Raw genomic sequence first — 16,209 nt, 5'->3', positions numbered from 1 at the left:
TGGGTCGTTATATCTCTTTGTGACACGCTTCATAAGATCATACGATTATGAGATCTTGGGGATAGGCTGCTGACTACTCTATTTTTCCACTTGAATGAGGTTCAATCTCGGCACTGGAAGGAAATCGAGATCACGATTGGGAAGCCTGCTTCTCCTCGATGGCGCTAAGTATTTAGCCTGTGCCATCTCATGCTCCCAATGGTCTCACTAAGTTTCCTAGTGCCAGTAGCCGGCTCAATGCCGGAAATATGCGGCTTGTGAATTGGCTTTCACGATTTCCCCAGGTCGTAAGGCAATCTCGGAAGCCCAGATGCCCGCGCCTGTTTTTTTAGACCTGGTATTTCCTGTCCATTGCCACCTGAAATAAAACCAAGCTTCGTTATTTTTTTTTTATCACCAATCTAAACGCAGTAGCAATGGCTTGTCAAACGCCCTCGGAGATACTGGAAAGCATTGCTATTGCACGCATTGCGTTCGACAAAGGCGAGGCAGGCTCAAGAGAGGCTCTAATTGACTACAGCCGCGCGCTCACTGCATCCCTGGAAATTCCGAGCGAGTTTATGCAGCGTACGTTCTGGGCAGAGGTGAGTGTCCTTCCATTTGGCGCTCTATATGGCTTGTGATGTAAACTCAAAGTACTAAATCAACTGCATCCCAGCCTGCCCAATCCGCCATTATCCGCATTGCCGTCGATGTCAAACTCTTCCAACACCTACAAGAAGCAGGTTCTGCAGGACTTGGTCCTTCAGTCTTGTCCGAGAAGACCGGGATTGAGATCGGTCTCCTCCAACGATTTACAAGCCACTTGGTCGCCATGAACCTCATTGCTTTCCAGGATGGGGTCTTGCTCGCAACCAAGCTGAGCGATGGCCTGGCAGCAGATAATTATCAACAGAGCATCTGCTTCTGCTATGATGCGTCACGTCCCTCATTCAATGGATTTCCGGAATACTTCAAGAAGAACGGATACAAGCCCCCTACTACCAGTGGAACAGATGGCCCCTTTCAATCGGCGCACCAGACCGAGTCACCCTTTTTTGACTGGCTCGTCAAGTCCCCGCCCTACCTTGATTATTTCAGCTCTTTTATGAGTGCATACCGTGCCGGCAAACCGGACTGGTTCGACTTTTACCCTGTTGAGAGCCGCATGGTTGAGGGGTTTGATCCCTGCATCGGCGACACTCTCTTAGTTGATGTTGGGGGTGGCCGGGGCCATGATCTCGCTACTTTTGCCAAGCGGTATCCCTCTCACCCTGGCAAGATAATTCTCCAGGATCGAGAGCCTGTCATCGCCAGCGTGGTCGATAGTGGTGCGGAGAACCCATTCGAGGCCCAGGCCCGTGATTTCTTTACGCCTCAGCCCATAAAATATGCTCGTGCTTACTCTCTTCATTCTATTCTCCATGACTGGAGTGACGACGAAAGTGTAAAGATCATTGAGAACCTCCTCCCAGCACTCAAGAGGGGCTACTCACGGGTTCTGTTTAATGAGATTGTTGTCAGCGAAGAGAACCCCACTTTGGCAGCGTCGAACATGGATATGATGATGCTGGCTCATCTAAATGTCTCGGAGAGAACAGAGGATCAATGGAAAACCTTGCTTGCTAAAGGTGGATTGAAAATTGTCAAGGTCCACACATGTCCTGGAGTTGCAGAGAGCTTGATTGAAGCAGAGCTGGTTTAGTCAACGGGCGAGGTGTGCATATATTTCACGTTTGGTTTGATCTAGGCGAGATCAGGGAGCAAAAGACGATCACATAGATATGACTGGCTATAAAGTGACCTATTCCATCTTGTAAATATAAGCCAATCCATCAATCATAGAAAGTCTATTATCGATCATCGGTGAACGGGGATGAATCATGATCCCATGCGGGGAAAAGTCCGAGATAACGATCTTACATTTTCTTCTCCGCCGATCCCTCCTGTCATTTCTGACTCTACTCCTTTTCAATTGCTCTAATCTTTTTGATATTGTCAATACTTGCTGTATTGACACCCTCGAGCATTCTATTACTTCCTCTTAGCACCTGCAGCTCACAAATTCTGTGTTTGCGACATCGGCTACCGTCGGTCGACCCCTCGTTTTTCTTATCGGTAAGGAGCGACTGGACCAGAGACTAAACTTGCGGGCAGCAAAGTAACAACCATGCATACATAGTCTCATAAAAACATACTCATGGGTTCTACTGTGACTGGCACCAAGATTCTCCTTATTGGAGAAATCGATCAGTATGTTCGCCAGAATTTTCGCCAGAGCAATCTCAAACACCATAGCTCTTACTGATAGGTCTAAAATAGTGCGCAAAAGACTTGGAATGCACTGAGTGACCTCGGCGAGCTAGTCAAGACAGCAGCAAACAATCGCGCCGAGTTTCTACAGGAGTGCCGCGAGGGCAAATACGACGGCGTCGTTGCCATCTACCGTACCTTCCACTCTATCTCCATCACTGGCTTGATCGACGAAGAACTGGTGAATGCACTGCCAAGCTCATTGAAATACATGGCACACTGTGGTTTGTCATTCTCCTGACAATGACCATATTATCTGATGTAGTACGTGCTAATACTGTTGAATAGGAGCTGGATATGACATGATCGATGTCCACGCCTGCAGCACTCGCAACCCTCCCATCCGAGTGTCCAACGTCCCCACCGCAGTGGACGATGCCACAGCTGACGTGAACATCTTCCTTATCCTCGGTGCTCTGCGCAACTTCAATGGCGGCATGCACGCCCTGCGCGAGGGCAAATTCCGCGGCGCAATCGGTGTTGGCCATGATCCCGAAGGCAAAGTCTTGGGAATCTTGGGAATGGGTGGTATTGGGCGTAACCTGAAGAAAAAGGCTGAGGCTTTTGGTATGAAGGTCATCTACCACAACAGACGTCAGTTGAGTGAGGAGCTTTCGGGTGGAGCTCAATACGTGACTTTTGATGAGCTGCTTGCGGCCAGTGATGTGCTCAGCCTGAATCTGCCATTGAATGTAAGTTCACTCTTGAATCTCTGAGCTTGACGACACTGACTTGAATAGAAAAACACTCGTCACATTATCAGCAAGGCGGAATTTGCCAAGATGAAGGATGGCGTAGTCGTGGTTAATACTGCCCGCGGGGCGGTTATGGATGAGGCTGCGCTCGTCGAGGCTCTCGATAGTGGCAAAGTTTTCTCTGCTGGTCTCGATGTCTTTGAGGAGGAACCGAATATTCACCCTGGACTACTGAGCAACCATAATGTCATGTTGGTGCCTCACATGGGTACTTGGACTGTTGAGGTAAGCGGGGATGTATTCTACTTCGAACACAGTGAGCTAATCGATTTTAGACCATAACTGCGATGGAAGTATGGGCCATTGACAATATTCGCCAGGCTCTCGAGACTGGAAAGCTTAAAAGTCCTGTCCCCGAGCAAGCCGATATGTAATTTTTGGGGCCTTGGAACTAGCTCGCTTTACAGAGATGTATCGGCTTGGCGGAGAAGGATATCATGGCTGTGAAGTTAGATCATTTCAAACGAACATAGAGAAAAACGCACAGTCCCTTTTTTTATATTGAAAAGAACAATCTTCGAATAAAGTAATGGTGTTAACAAGCGGAAGAAAAAGGAGCGCTAATCGAACAACATGGCGTGTTAGTTGGATACCTCTTTAACCATATATATTGTCACGCAATAACCGTGACTCTGGCAAAACGCTACTGTACCTAATTTCGTGGGCAGGTTTCAAAGATAATTTGGCCTCGCTTGACTGAAATCAACATTAAAGAGAAGGCGCCGGAATATACGCTAGCATTTCAATCCAGGTGAAAAGGTACCAACTCTCGCATTCTAGGGTAGCCTAGGGTGAGTATATGGGTACATGGGTATGAACTCGATGATAAAAGAAAGATCAAAATTTTAATAATGCGCCGTGCCTAGGGATATAAATAAGTGTTCAATTAATGATTCCTAAGAAGTATACAGCAGAAGCCTGAAGATACGTAGTGACGGGCCTTCTGCATCGGGACTAGGCCGATCGCGGGAGCTTTCATCTTCATTCATTTTGTGACCTCATCTCCAGCAACACAACACATCGCCATGGCCGAATATTGGAAATCAGCGGTAAGTTTAAGTCACTAATTCTATATTATTCACCCGCTAATAAAATCTTCTTCGACTCAGCCACGCCACTGGTGCAAACAATGCAAGATCTTCATTCGTGACACACCCTTCGAAAAGACCCAACATGAAGCAAGCCCCAAACACCAAGGCAGTCTAAAGCGCTTCCTGCGCGATATCCACAAGAACAATGAAATGCAACAGAGAGAAACACAACGAGCCAAGAGTGAGGTAGAACGTTTGCGACAAGCCGTCTCGGGCGAACCATCCGCGTCGAAGTCTGAAGGCAAACCCTCAGCCCCAGTCCCAGCTAAACGCGCCGCTGCCCCGACCAACCGACCCGTTAGCGTGGAGGAAAGAAAGAAACAGATGGCGCAACTTGCTGAAATGGGTGTCGCTATCCCTCAGGAATACCGCGGTGACATGGCCTTGACTGGAGAATGGCAAACAGTTTCCGAGACACGACTTGACGGTTTACCGGAGTCAGCCAAGTCTATTGGTATTCGAAAGCGCAAGCTTGAGGGTGATGAAGATGAGGAGGGTGGACAAATCCCGGAGCAATATGTGAGCAAAGGGTGGGGATCGAGGATGAAGACATATCCTGGGGCGGAAGATGATGGTGACGACGGTGACCTTGATGCTCTGCTTGCATCTACTAAAGATTTGAAAAAGCCTAAGATGGAGACAGAGGCAGTTGATTCGAAAGAGCAGGAATCATCATTTACCCTGGCATCTAAGAAAGAAGAAGATGAAACTGCCGACTCAAATGCTCCAGCCGCAACGGTCCCTGACGTGGAGGGACCAAACCCGATCAAGAAAGAGGAGGCTGACGATTCTGCTGTGCCCATGTTGAGTGCAGCCCCTGAAAGCGAGGAGGTGCCTGGAGTCGTTTTCAAAAAGCGCAAAGCGAAGGTGATGAGAAAATGATATCCGACGCAACTTTGTCTCTACGAATCATGATCATGATAAGCGCTTTCTTAAGATTTTCATCGGCTGCGAGATCCCCTGTCATTACATACGATAATTGGGATGCATAAGCGACCTGCGCAGGTTCATATCCACTTTGCCCGAGTCCGTGATGATATACAGAATATTTACGGATGGTCAACCCGAGATCCTCTACAACTTTTTTTGCTAGAGATTTTCGAGCCTTGTTCCGCGTCGATAAATGCACGCCGAAGAGTTATGCTCAACCAACCATAATTGTGGACCAAAGCCTTTGGCAATGGGGTTATTGAATCAGCTGTCAAATGCTTGAACTTCATTGACTGGCATTTACAGATAGCGAAACTAAATCACCCCAATCAATATTATTAAGAAGCAATGTAAAGGGCATTGGGGGCCCTGTCAATACACCGCATTTACAGAGTTCAGTTGGAAGAAGTATATAGATATGGGCCCTGCACCACTTTTTTGTGCGGCCAACAGAGCCAAGAGAGCGCAAAATCGAAAGATGAATCTAAATGCATGATTCTTGAATCTAAAATAATAAAAATATTCGTAAATCTGTCCCTGGAGTAGTGTGGTTGTCTAGTATAGCGTTGCCACCCCAATGATTTTTTTTTTCTGGAGCGGAGACTTTGATCGCCGGAAAAGAAAGCTCCTTTGGTTCTCTCCAACTTCGCGCATCTCTTCCACGACCACCGCAACCCTCCAGACTCGCACGGTCTCCCCGCCACCTGTGCATTTCCTTTCATTCACCATTTTGAGCGTTCTTACCCGGTAAGTCTATTCTATTTGCAGCAATCCCGCTTTCTCTCCACCGTCAATCGGCCTTGGTTCTCTCGAATCGCATCGTCCTCCCACCCGCGCAAGAGCCCGCAGATTCTCCTCCCCAGAACCCTCATGACCAAGTCTGCCTATGTCAGTGGACCGCTACCCATTTTCAAAATTGCTCCGCGATCACGAAGTCGGACTGTGGCCGTGGCTGTGAGCGGGGAAGATTGGGGCTGGGGCTCCAGCGAGAAGAATGCGACAATCCAACCCCGGTCGGCGGGCAAGACATTCGGTGGAAAAAACCTTGAAATGTACATGCTCCTGTGCAATTCACTGTTCCACTGAAGATTCTCTATTCCTGGGAGTCATACTGTTGGTTCTGTCGATTGGATTTGCGTATTGCATTCTATATGTTGGACTGGACTGAGAACCGCCGATTTGTGCACGGATTGCAGCTTGTTTCCGCTGTTCCCTAATGTATTGATTTGGTTGTACTTGACTGTTCAACCTGCATTCAATTTTGAACAATACTTTGACTATTGGGGCTAAATGAAGAAAAAAGTGACTGGGGCTGACATTTGACGATTCTAGACTACAGGAAATAAATGATTTATCAGTTCCAGCCCGATCGATCTGGTGTGTTGCCTCTGCTTGACAAGCTACACGACCTTTGACCGCAGAATTCGATCATTTTCGCCTCTCGTGCAATCCTCGATTTATAGACGCAAATATTGGACATACGCCACGGTGATTGAACGTATAGCATCGCTCGGAAGACCATAGCAAATATGGCAGAACCGACAGAACCCAAACCCGGCGAAATCGCCATGGCGACTGAATCAAATGCGCCAGCTCCCCAGCCTTCACCGCAGACGGAGCAACCGTCAGAACAAACAAACCTGCCGGTGCCGGAGTCAAATCACACCCCAGTCCCGACCAGCGAGCCTCAACCTGCGCTCCAACCGGAGGCACAACCTGGATCCCAACCAGAGCTTCAACCTGAGCCTCAATCGGTGCCTCAATCGGTCCCTCAAGTGCAGCCTCTACATGTACCCCAACCGGAGCCTCAGCATGAACCCTCACCAGGGCTTCAAAACCAGCCACCACGACCGACTACCGAGACAAACGAGCAACCAAGCGCCTCGAACCCACCAGATCAAATGAATGAAACTACGCCCGTGCCAAACCCCGCTCCCCCCTCCATCGAATCTACACTCCCACCCATAGACCATTCCCTTCCTGCGATGGATACGTCCCAGTCATTAATGGACGCCGGGTTGACCTCATTCGATTCAGCATTTCAGTCAGTGGGCTCTGGCGCCGAGCACGACTTGTCGCTTCCGGCAATTGACACAACCCTGCCTACATTTGACTCCGCGTTGCCAGCGATCGGGACCGATATTCCTACCATGGACGATGACCATACATTCCCAGATGACCATTTCAACACACATGACTCCCACTCTGGGTCTGTTGAACCGGGGCACAGCGGGCCTGGGTCTATGAATGGATCGACACCATACGACGCGCCCAATGGCTACCAGTATGCGCAGAACCCAAGCACTCCCCAGCAGTCGGATGGACATCATCATCCACCACCTCAAGCACACTCCCAGCATCAATTCCAGGCGCAGCCTCAGCCACAACAGAATTATCAGCACCAAGGCTCAGATATGTACTCCGGCTTTTCGTCAGTGAATTCAAACACCGGGAGCAACGGTCAGGGACAGCCGGGGCAGATGCCACAAGCACCAATTGGGTCGCCTATGCCTCCCATGTCATCCATGGGCCAGTACATGACTGGATACCCATCCAATGTCTCACAGCAGGGTATGGATTCGAACGTGCAGATGCGCCACCCATTTCAAGGCGACCCTAATAATTTGCTTTCAGGGGGACGACACAAGAAAGAAGTCAAACGACGGACAAAAACCGGTTGTCTGACTTGTCGTAAACGAAGAATTAAGGTACGTTGTTGTTGAGTTTTGATGCTTCCGCGGGGCGGCCTCGCTTGTGCCCGCAGACCCCGCCATCGTTTATTTTGCGGTCCTCCCGCTTCACCCACGACATCGCTATTTTCGCGCCGCTCTTCCTGGATGACGATCTAATTTTTTTCTACAGTGTGACGAGGGACATCCAGTCTGCCGAAATTGCGTGAAAAGCAAGCGCGAGTGTTTAGGTTACGACCCGGTGTTTCGGCCTACAGCGTCAGCCCCCTCAGCCATCCAACCTGCTCCAAACCCTCCTCCATCCTTGGTTGTGAACCCCCAAGGACCCCCTGTCGCAGCTGCGCCTTTGTACCCTTCTGCACCTCCTGGGTACATGCCCGCTTCTTCACAACCATTTGCGCCATCCCTTCACTCCGAATCACCTAGCACCTCCACCGATCACCAAGTTGATCATAGAGCTTCTGTTGATACATCAATTGCACCACCCCACACACAACAAGCTCCTACAACAATGCAGGCTTCACACGAACCTCGGCCTCAGAGCTCAGAGCCCGTCTACAAAGGTATGCGCGTAATCCTTGTTCACCTTTTTTTGTTCTAGCTTGCGATTTTTGTATCAAAAAAGCTAACGAGCGTCACCAACAGCGAAAAACCTTCATGTCAGTGACTTGATCGCTTTGCGAGGCATCGCCCCTCCCCCACCTCATCCTATTGGAAACCTCCCTCCTGGTCGGCTCGAAGAAATCCAGGCCGTCTTCCTGGCCACATACGCACCTGCTATCGATAAGCTCCTGGAAGTTCGGTGGTATTCCGAGAAGGCACTCCAGGTTCTCATGGCAGACAATCAGCTCATGGCTGACTACTCTGCTTTGATTAATGCATTCAACGACTGGAATCTCAGCGACCCCAACACTCTTGCTCGCCTGGAGAGCTTCGAAGCTTCGATCATTTGGAGAAGTATGGTGCTCTGCCGTCAAGTACCTGCAGCAGAAAACGGCCAATACGGGCAAGATTGGAACCTGTGCGCTACTTCTGCCCGTCTGGATGCGATGGAAGCTCTCTTGAGCTGGAACTACCTGGATTCCAACCATTTGTCTCGGACACTTGGAATGGATGCCGCCAGCCCACCCAACCCGCCTGATCAGTTCATGCAACGTCAATTGGACTTCTGGAGCGAGCTCGGGGAGTTCCTAACACTTCATGATAATGAAGCTAGCTCCGCGAAGCAGATCGATGATACCCTTGGTCGTTGCCGTCATTTACTTGATACCTACGAAAACCGTGATATTATCTACTCCATTGCCATTGCGCGACACCTGGGTCAACGCTGGGCCGATTTCCCTAACAGCTTGCCTAAGGTCGGATACACCAACGAGAAGGAATCTGGCACCAAGCTCTTCGTTGCACAGAAGTTCATCGAGGAAGAAGCCGAGGGCAAGGGTACCACCCAGATCTACAAGCGCATTTGCTGCATGGCAGTTCGCTCATGGTGGGTTGCTCGGGAGTGATTGACTTTTCCTGGCGTTTCCAATGCCGAGACCTGTCGGTGAATCTCAAATGCCCCCTCCTTTCCAGGGTTATTGTACATCCGTACCCTGGGAGGACTTGTACACCTGCGCTCAGATCCACAAATTCGCGGATCATTACAACTTGCTCAAAATTCAGAAAAGCATCATGGTTCCGGCGTTACGATGATTTACCAATGGCTACTGTTTTTATTTTGTCTCTTTTATTACTTTGTTTCCACTGGGGTTCGGGGGATCGGGTAGTGAGCGAGTGAAGCAATATGGCGTTTATGACCTTTCTTTTCCCCCCGGACGAAGTTTCCATCTTGTTTCCTGTGCATATGTCGCTTCTTATTCGTGCGGGAGTTTCCATACCCTGTGACGCCCAACTGTATCCAGTTGGATGATTTACGTTTACCAGTCGATAGTCAAAAATTTTACAAATAGACCCGATATTTCTGCTCATTGCTTCGTAATTGTGCTCTCTACCCGTGTTTTGTTTGGACCAGGTATTAAATCCATCCCAATGCAAAGCACTATGTCACAAAGATCTCGGCTCAAAGTACTTCAACTCTAATCTTCATCTCACCGGTCTCACTCTGGAACAAAAACCCGATATCCCTCGTCGAATCAACGAGCTCGACTTCTCTCCGCACAAACCGACTAAAATCTTCCGATGTAGATTCAACTTGAGACGGCTGCGGCATCTCATCTTCACTATCTTCCGCCCAGTCTTCTTCATCAACTGTTGCCTTCGCAACAGGGTCCCACTCATCTGTTTCCCAGACTAGTTTGAATCCATATGGAGGGAGGTCAAAAAGCCGGGATACGAGAGCCTTCAATTGGTATGTATTAAATGAGTGCGGAATTTCCTTGACGAGAATTTGCGTTGAATGGGGAGGTAAATAGAATGCCATCTTGACGAGTCGAGCAGCGACAGAACGCGGATGAATAATTCTTTTACCCGAGCCGTCGGATTCAACTGCCCTTGTAATTCGTGGTTCGCCGTAAAGCTCACAGAGTTCAGCGTACCGTGGGTGCGTAGCAAGAACTCGCTCCTCCTCTGCTTCGGAGGTTGCGGAGAGCTCTTTGCCAATCAGTGAGAGATAGTACATTTCCGCATTTAAACGGTCTTGTGGTGAGATTATGCTGTAGTTGAGCATGTGAAGGGTGGGAGGGAAGCGGGATAGTGTTAACATGAAGGCCTCGTCGACCGTCATTGGGTTTGAGGCGCCTAAGGTGGATGTAGCTGCTGCAATGGATGGTGGGAGCGGAGGTTCTTCATAAAGAGGATTTGTTGAAACTCTTAGGGTGGTTAGACCTGGAAAGAGAATTGGAAGGTGATTGAGGAACTTCCAGGATGTGATGCTGTTGCGGGAGAGATCGAGGGAGAAAACGGATTTGGGGAAGTGGAAATCTGGAGCGGCGTCGTTGGAGTCTTCCAGTATTGTGCTAATATTGTTCCAACGCACGGAGAGATGACCGAGGTTTGGGAGGGCGGCTAGATGTCTGAGTGCGGAAATTGATGTAATGCTGTTGCCCTCGAGGTTTAGACTCGTGATTGAGTTTGCGAGTGGGCATGATATAGTTGTGAGTTGGTTGGCTGATGCCCGGAGGTCGGTGAGTGCAGGAAACCTTGACGCTACAGCAGAAATCTATGGCCTGCATTAGTGTGCATGGACAGATAGATCTAGTAAAAAGGCTACATACCTCGTCCCAGGTGAGTAGGGTCTGTTCCACACGTAATTCGGTGATTCCCTCAAATGTCAAACCTTCTTCCAGAGGGCGAAATCGATTGCCACTATGATTGACGTTAGTTTCGTCTGATCAAGTCCGACACTGCAGAGAATAGTTCAAGCATAGACTTACTTTAACCTCAACCGCTTCAGCTGTTTCAACTGATTGCAAATCTCCCAAACATCCCGCCATCGGGTAAACAGACTACGGCTGAGGTCCAATTCTATAATCTTCGGACAGGTAGCTGCGATCTTCGCAGCGGCCTCAGCAACAGAGCTTTCAGACTGCTCATAGGAAGATAGCACGCCTGAAATACGTAGCCCATCTAGCAGGACGATTTGCAGCTCCTGCAGCTCTGCCTGCTGCTTTCGAATCTTGTCGAAGCCGACTTCCTCGACAACCTTGCCACTGATCTCAATAGCCTTTGGGACCAGCCTAGCATCCAAGGAATTTTGTGCATCTTGATGCTCAAACTCAGAGGCATATTTCTCATTCAGCGCCTCCAGAAAGCTCCTTGGTGGCTCTGATGGCCTGGAGGGGCGGACAAAAGACCCCGCCGTGGGGTGTTTACTTTTGCCTGTGAAAAGTCAGTAACAGCACAACACGAATGATTCGGGATGTAACTTCATACACGTGAAATACCTCACTCCTTTATGTTTGCCGTCATGCTTGCCTCGAGTTGGATCGTCCCATTCAACACCCAGCCAGTCACCTGTGGTGCCCTGAACACCACCCACATAGCGGATGGTACATAGCTGGCCATCGAAAGACCGACGCTGGCCAATATCAACAGCACTCATCACAGCGAGCGAAGGGACTTCTGTCCTGCTTCAAGGGTTTCATGAACAATGGCCAAATTGGATGAAAGTGACTTTTGTCCCTGGACCTGCATCTGCTTACATAACCCGTCTTTGAGGCATTGAGGTATATAGATTCCTAGAGTAGTCGCATAAAATGTTGAAAATGGGATGCAAACCTGTCGATAGATCTGAATTATCAACTCCTGCAAAAAATTAATGAAAAGAGTGAACTTCTTAGCTCCGCGTTCACCAGATGCTCAGTTTACCTTCAACGTGGTCACATGACCTTATAGAAAATAAGGTTCCCATACTGCCCATCTCTGCCGTTATCTCAAGGCGCGCAGACTTGCCGTTTCCAACATCCAGACAACGCCATGGATTACCAGGTACGCTCAATTTCATGCCCCGCAAAACCGGACATATATATATTATCAATGATGCTAATGAGACTTCCAGAATCGAGCAGGATCCAAATTCGGTGGCGGTGGTGTCGCCGACCGCTCCGCGACCAACGCAGACCGTCGCGAGCGTCTTCGCAAGCTTGCTCTGGAACACATTGACCTTGACAAGGATCCCTACTTCTTTAAGAACCACGTCGGAAGTTTCGAGTGCCGTCTCTGTCTTACAGTCCACCAAAATGACGGCTCCTACCTCGCCCACACCCAGGGCAAAAAGCATCAGACCAACCTCGCCCGTCGTGCTGCGCGTGAGCAACGCGAGGGAAAGAATCAAGATCCATCATCCCTACCTGGTGCGATGGGTGTACAGGTGAAGAAACAGACCATCAAGATCGGGCGACCTGGCTATAAGATCACCAAGGTCCGGGACCCCTTGACCCGTCAAACGGGCCTGCTATTCCAACTGCAATATCAGGAAATTACACCTGGTGTCATCCCACGAGTGCGTTTTATGTCTGCGTTCGAGCAGAAGGTTGAGGATCCCGATAAGAATTTCCAGTACCTGGTCGTTGCGGCAGAGCCTTATCAGACTTGTGGATTCAAGCTCCAATCTAAGGAGGTTGATCGACGAGAGGGCCGCTATTGGACTTGGTTCGATGAGGATAGCAAGGAGTTCTGGATCCAGATCATGTTCAAGACAGAGCGTGAGGAGAGATTCACTGGCGTGCCTGGGTTGGCGCCAATGCGGACTTAATTCATCTTTTTTCAAACAGAGTATCATGCTACAAAAGAGAAGTTCGGATTTTCACAAGGACTGGAGCCGGGCGTTTGGGGGTTTAATTCTTTGTACATTTTTAGCTTAAGCGATGGCATGTTCAACTTGATATCCTGCTACCTTAAAATCGGGCAATGGAAAGATGCATCTGACCAGATTCACGAATGTTCTACAAAGTGGATTTTCTAGTCTTCAATCTTCAATGTTCCATAGTATTCCTCCTAGCCTCTAAAGTTCCAAGGTGTTTTTTATGGTTGACTAGGTAGTTAACTAACCTCATGTTTAACTAATCAGGAACATCAAGTGCAAACATCACAAACATTGGTGTCAAAACAGGGATCCTGATGGAATAACTTTTCTCCCCTTATCATGACTCACCGCCTTTGCCACTCCCATGCCCGATCTGGCGCAACACTGGTGCCCTACGCCATAACAGTACCCTAGTCACTTCACTTTTCAATGTGACGACATTTCTTCGCGATATGATTTTTCTTCTTACTCTTCTTCTGGATCCATTTCCATCGCTTTAATCTTTTCTAACACCTCTCACCTTTCAACTCACCTTCTCCCTCCGCCACACTCATAGTTTGGGCCTAGTCCTGTAATCATCAATGGTCCCTGAACTCCAAGATACAGATTCGGAATGGGACTTTGTCCAGGCACTGGACCTGCTGCAGTCACCCAGGGGTGGGCGATCTTCCTTCAAAACCCCTCGGTCCCCAGTTTCTGCGCCGTCTAATGAACAACGGACTGGAGATCGCGTCAGCAGCTCGATCATGACTGAGCCTCACCTTAGCCATGACAGCTTCGGAGCGGGATCGGTATTCGCCAAATTGCTCCATTCCGATCTTGGTAACTGGGCTTCGACTTCTGAAAAGAAGGAAGGTGTCGGCTTGTCCGCACCATCGAAGCGTCACCCAGATGTCCCCAATCTTCAACAGTCCTCCAAAGATGGCTTCTCCTCACGAGCCCCTCAGATAGGGCCACCTGAAGCTTGCTTTAAATCTACCCCCACCTCTGCTTCGCCGATAACTCAAATCACCAAAGCCACTGTCATGGGTATATCCGCACCTCCACCCTCGTCTAATATCACCATCCTCAAACGGCCATCCAAGAGTACGAATGATCACATTCCTATCAACCCACAGCTACAAACTCCTGTGTACGCAACCACATACACCAATAACTCGAAAGTCATGCCCAGGGCAAAGCCTAAGTCGAACAAAAAGCAGAACCAGTCTTCCAAGAACAACGTTTCTGACAGCAGTGCCGAGACCGAGTCAGATTTAAGTCCCGTATTATTCGACCGCCCTCTCACCAAAAAGTCCGGAGTGTTGTTTGTTCCGTCGCAGGTAGGCTCGCATGATGTACGGAATATCATTGATGATACCCCACCCTCTTCATATGACGACGCCGTTGAATATTTGGATTCGGACAAGGCCAAGAGCACCAGCTCTTTCAGTGGTCCGATGCGTCTCTATCCGAACAACATGGATGTGTTGGAGCGGCGTGTGTCTCTTATGACCAAGCTCCTCAATAAATTTGAAGATTACGCCCAACTTGTGTCCCAGTTGGGACGCCCTTGTGGCTCCAGCACCAGCTTGGAGTCACGTCCCATTCATGTCTTTGTCGACATGTCTAACATCTTGGTGGGATTTCACGATGGTGTCAAACTTGCCCGAAATATCCCTACCACCAGTCGAATTCGTCGTCTTGACATCTCTTTTACCAACTTGTCTTTGATCTTGCAACGTGGTCGCACTACCGCCAAGACAGTCTTGGTTGGTTCGGACCGTGTACCTTCCATCGACGAAGCCGAGAAGCTTGGCTATGAAGCGAACATTTTGAACCGTGTTCACAAGACGAAGCATACTCACTATCGTCCCTCAAAGTATCGCAAGCCACCCGGCAAAGGATCTCAGTTTGGTAAGCCTGAAATGGCCGGTACCTCTGCAGAACGCTGGGTCGAGCAAGGTGTAGACGAAATTCTACATATGAAGATTCTCGAAAGCCTAGTAGATACGGATGAACCCGCAACGATTGTGTTGGCGACTGGAGACGCGGCGGAAGCCGAGTATTCTGCTGGGTTTATGCGCATGGTAGAGCGGGCGCTGCAGCGCGGCTGGAATGTCGAGCTAGTCAGCTTCTCGCACATAATGAGCTATTCGTACAAGAAAAAGGAGTTCCGTGAGAAGTGGGGGTCCCGTTTCAAGATCATCGAGTTAGATGAATACGCCGAAGAACTCTTTGAATGAAGGGCTCTGAATGGTGATGAAACAGATCTTACCGATTTTTATGAGATCACGATACACTTGATTCCGTTCCAGCGGTATACATCTACGTAGAAGATATTGCTATGCCAATACATGAACACTGTCTTACCAAGCTTTAACTGAAGCCCAATCACCAATGTCTCATCTCATTCAGCGCCGGTCTTTCAAAATAAAGCCCTTTAGTACAAATCAATCGCCCGACATGAACTATTTGAGCAGATCCTTGAGTAAATAGAAGGGTGATACTATGCCTAATTATGAGTAACGATGGGAGTCCCTAGGCATCAATAATGGGAATCCGTTCGAGAACATTGTCACACAGCATATGTTTACCTCCAGGGATATAGATATAGATAGAAGAAATTAGGTATTCTACTCATCACTACAGACTTCCAATTCCCTTCGTCGTGCATGACATGGATTCATCTGGACCCTGTTGGTCTCTACGCTTACCATTTAATGGTATGCACGTACATGTCGATTTGAAGTAACTCATAATTCAGCTTCCTAATAAACGATCGAAGAGACCCGCCTAGATGGCTCTAGGGCGACCCTAATGCCTCAAGGCTTGTTTATCATAAAGGGCCAAAAAGTTTAACCCAATCACATACCTGTGTTAGTGTTGCTTTCGATAGACGTCGGTCTTTGATTGGCGCCCTCGTAAAGCGGGTCAAGCATCCACTGTGCACGGTTGAAATGGCCCCCACGTATAAGTTATGAAGTGAAAGCTCAAACCTTGTGAAATGTTCACGGGTAGTACAGTGAATACCAATAAGCCAAATTTGTTGAGCGGAGATTCCACATTTTGAATGTGGACTAGGTGGAGGCTCTGTGGTTCGCATACATAGTGCTCTGTTGAGAGGCTCAAATCTACAAGATGGTGATCAACGCATCTGGTTTTTCAGCTCCCAAGGTATCATGAACACTCCGCAGTTAATTTATGAATTGTAGGCATAAACTTGC

General features: G+C 48.8%; 7 protein-coding genes across 7 annotated transcripts; 6 read left to right on the top strand and 1 right to left on the bottom strand.

The window, feature by feature from the left end:
• Positions 1–416: 416 nt before the first annotated feature.
• N7484_011140 (O-methyltransferase) lies at positions 417–1,684 on the top strand (the record flags this gene model as incomplete). Its single annotated transcript, XM_057121527.1, has 2 exons — positions 417–584; positions 659–1,684. 2 exons carry the CDS (start codon positions 417–419, stop codon positions 1,682–1,684), a joined length of 1,194 nt encoding a protein of 397 aa, XP_056967281.1.
• A 495-nt stretch (positions 1,685–2,179) lies between these two features.
• On the top strand, positions 2,180–3,421 carry N7484_011139 (D-mandelate dehydrogenase-like dehydrogenase; the record flags this gene model as incomplete). Its single annotated transcript, XM_057121526.1, has 5 exons — positions 2,180–2,232; positions 2,302–2,516; positions 2,581–2,984; positions 3,033–3,272; positions 3,323–3,421. The coding sequence occupies 5 exons, from the start codon at positions 2,180–2,182 to the stop codon at positions 3,419–3,421; spliced, it is 1,011 nt and encodes a 336-aa protein (XP_056967280.1).
• Positions 3,422–4,072: 651 nt separating this feature from the next.
• On the top strand, positions 4,073–5,020 carry N7484_011138 (putative formin binding protein; the record flags this gene model as incomplete). The annotated part of the gene is made up of 2 exons (XM_057121525.1): positions 4,073–4,096; positions 4,157–5,020. 2 exons carry the CDS (start codon positions 4,073–4,075, stop codon positions 5,018–5,020), a joined length of 888 nt encoding a protein of 295 aa, XP_056967279.1.
• A 1,577-nt stretch (positions 5,021–6,597) lies between these two features.
• Positions 6,598–9,266, top strand: N7484_011137 (putative C6 finger domain protein; the record flags this gene model as incomplete). The annotated part of the gene is made up of 3 exons (XM_057121524.1): positions 6,598–7,776; positions 7,931–8,321; positions 8,404–9,266. The coding sequence occupies 3 exons, from the start codon at positions 6,598–6,600 to the stop codon at positions 9,264–9,266; spliced, it is 2,433 nt and encodes an 810-aa protein (XP_056967278.1).
• A 554-nt stretch (positions 9,267–9,820) lies between these two features.
• On the bottom strand, positions 9,821–11,800 carry N7484_011136 (uncharacterized protein; the record flags this gene model as incomplete). The annotated part of the gene is made up of 4 exons (XM_057121523.1): positions 9,821–10,918; positions 10,974–11,064; positions 11,133–11,577; positions 11,632–11,800. 4 exons carry the CDS (start codon positions 11,798–11,800, stop codon positions 9,821–9,823), a joined length of 1,803 nt encoding a protein of 600 aa, XP_056967277.1.
• Positions 11,801–12,174: 374 nt separating this feature from the next.
• N7484_011135 (spliceosome assembly protein PRP11) lies at positions 12,175–12,952 on the top strand (the record flags this gene model as incomplete). The annotated part of the gene is made up of 2 exons (XM_057121522.1): positions 12,175–12,186; positions 12,257–12,952. 2 exons carry the CDS (start codon positions 12,175–12,177, stop codon positions 12,950–12,952), a joined length of 708 nt encoding a protein of 235 aa, XP_056967276.1.
• Positions 12,953–13,584: 632 nt separating this feature from the next.
• On the top strand, positions 13,585–15,228 carry N7484_011134 (NYN domain-containing protein; the record flags this gene model as incomplete). The annotated part of the gene is made up of 1 exon (XM_057121521.1): positions 13,585–15,228. The coding sequence occupies one exon, from the start codon at positions 13,585–13,587 to the stop codon at positions 15,226–15,228; it is 1,644 nt and encodes a 547-aa protein (XP_056967275.1).
• Between the last annotated feature and the right edge of the window lie 981 nt (positions 15,229–16,209).

The sequence above is a fragment of the Penicillium longicatenatum genome (assembly GCF_028827895.1).
Source record: "Penicillium longicatenatum strain IBT 33135 chromosome Unknown contig_7_segment0_segment0, whole genome shotgun sequence".
Classification (NCBI taxonomy): Eukaryota; Fungi; Ascomycota; class Eurotiomycetes; order Eurotiales; family Aspergillaceae; genus Penicillium; species Penicillium longicatenatum.
This window is presented reverse-complemented; position numbering and strand designations above follow the sequence as displayed.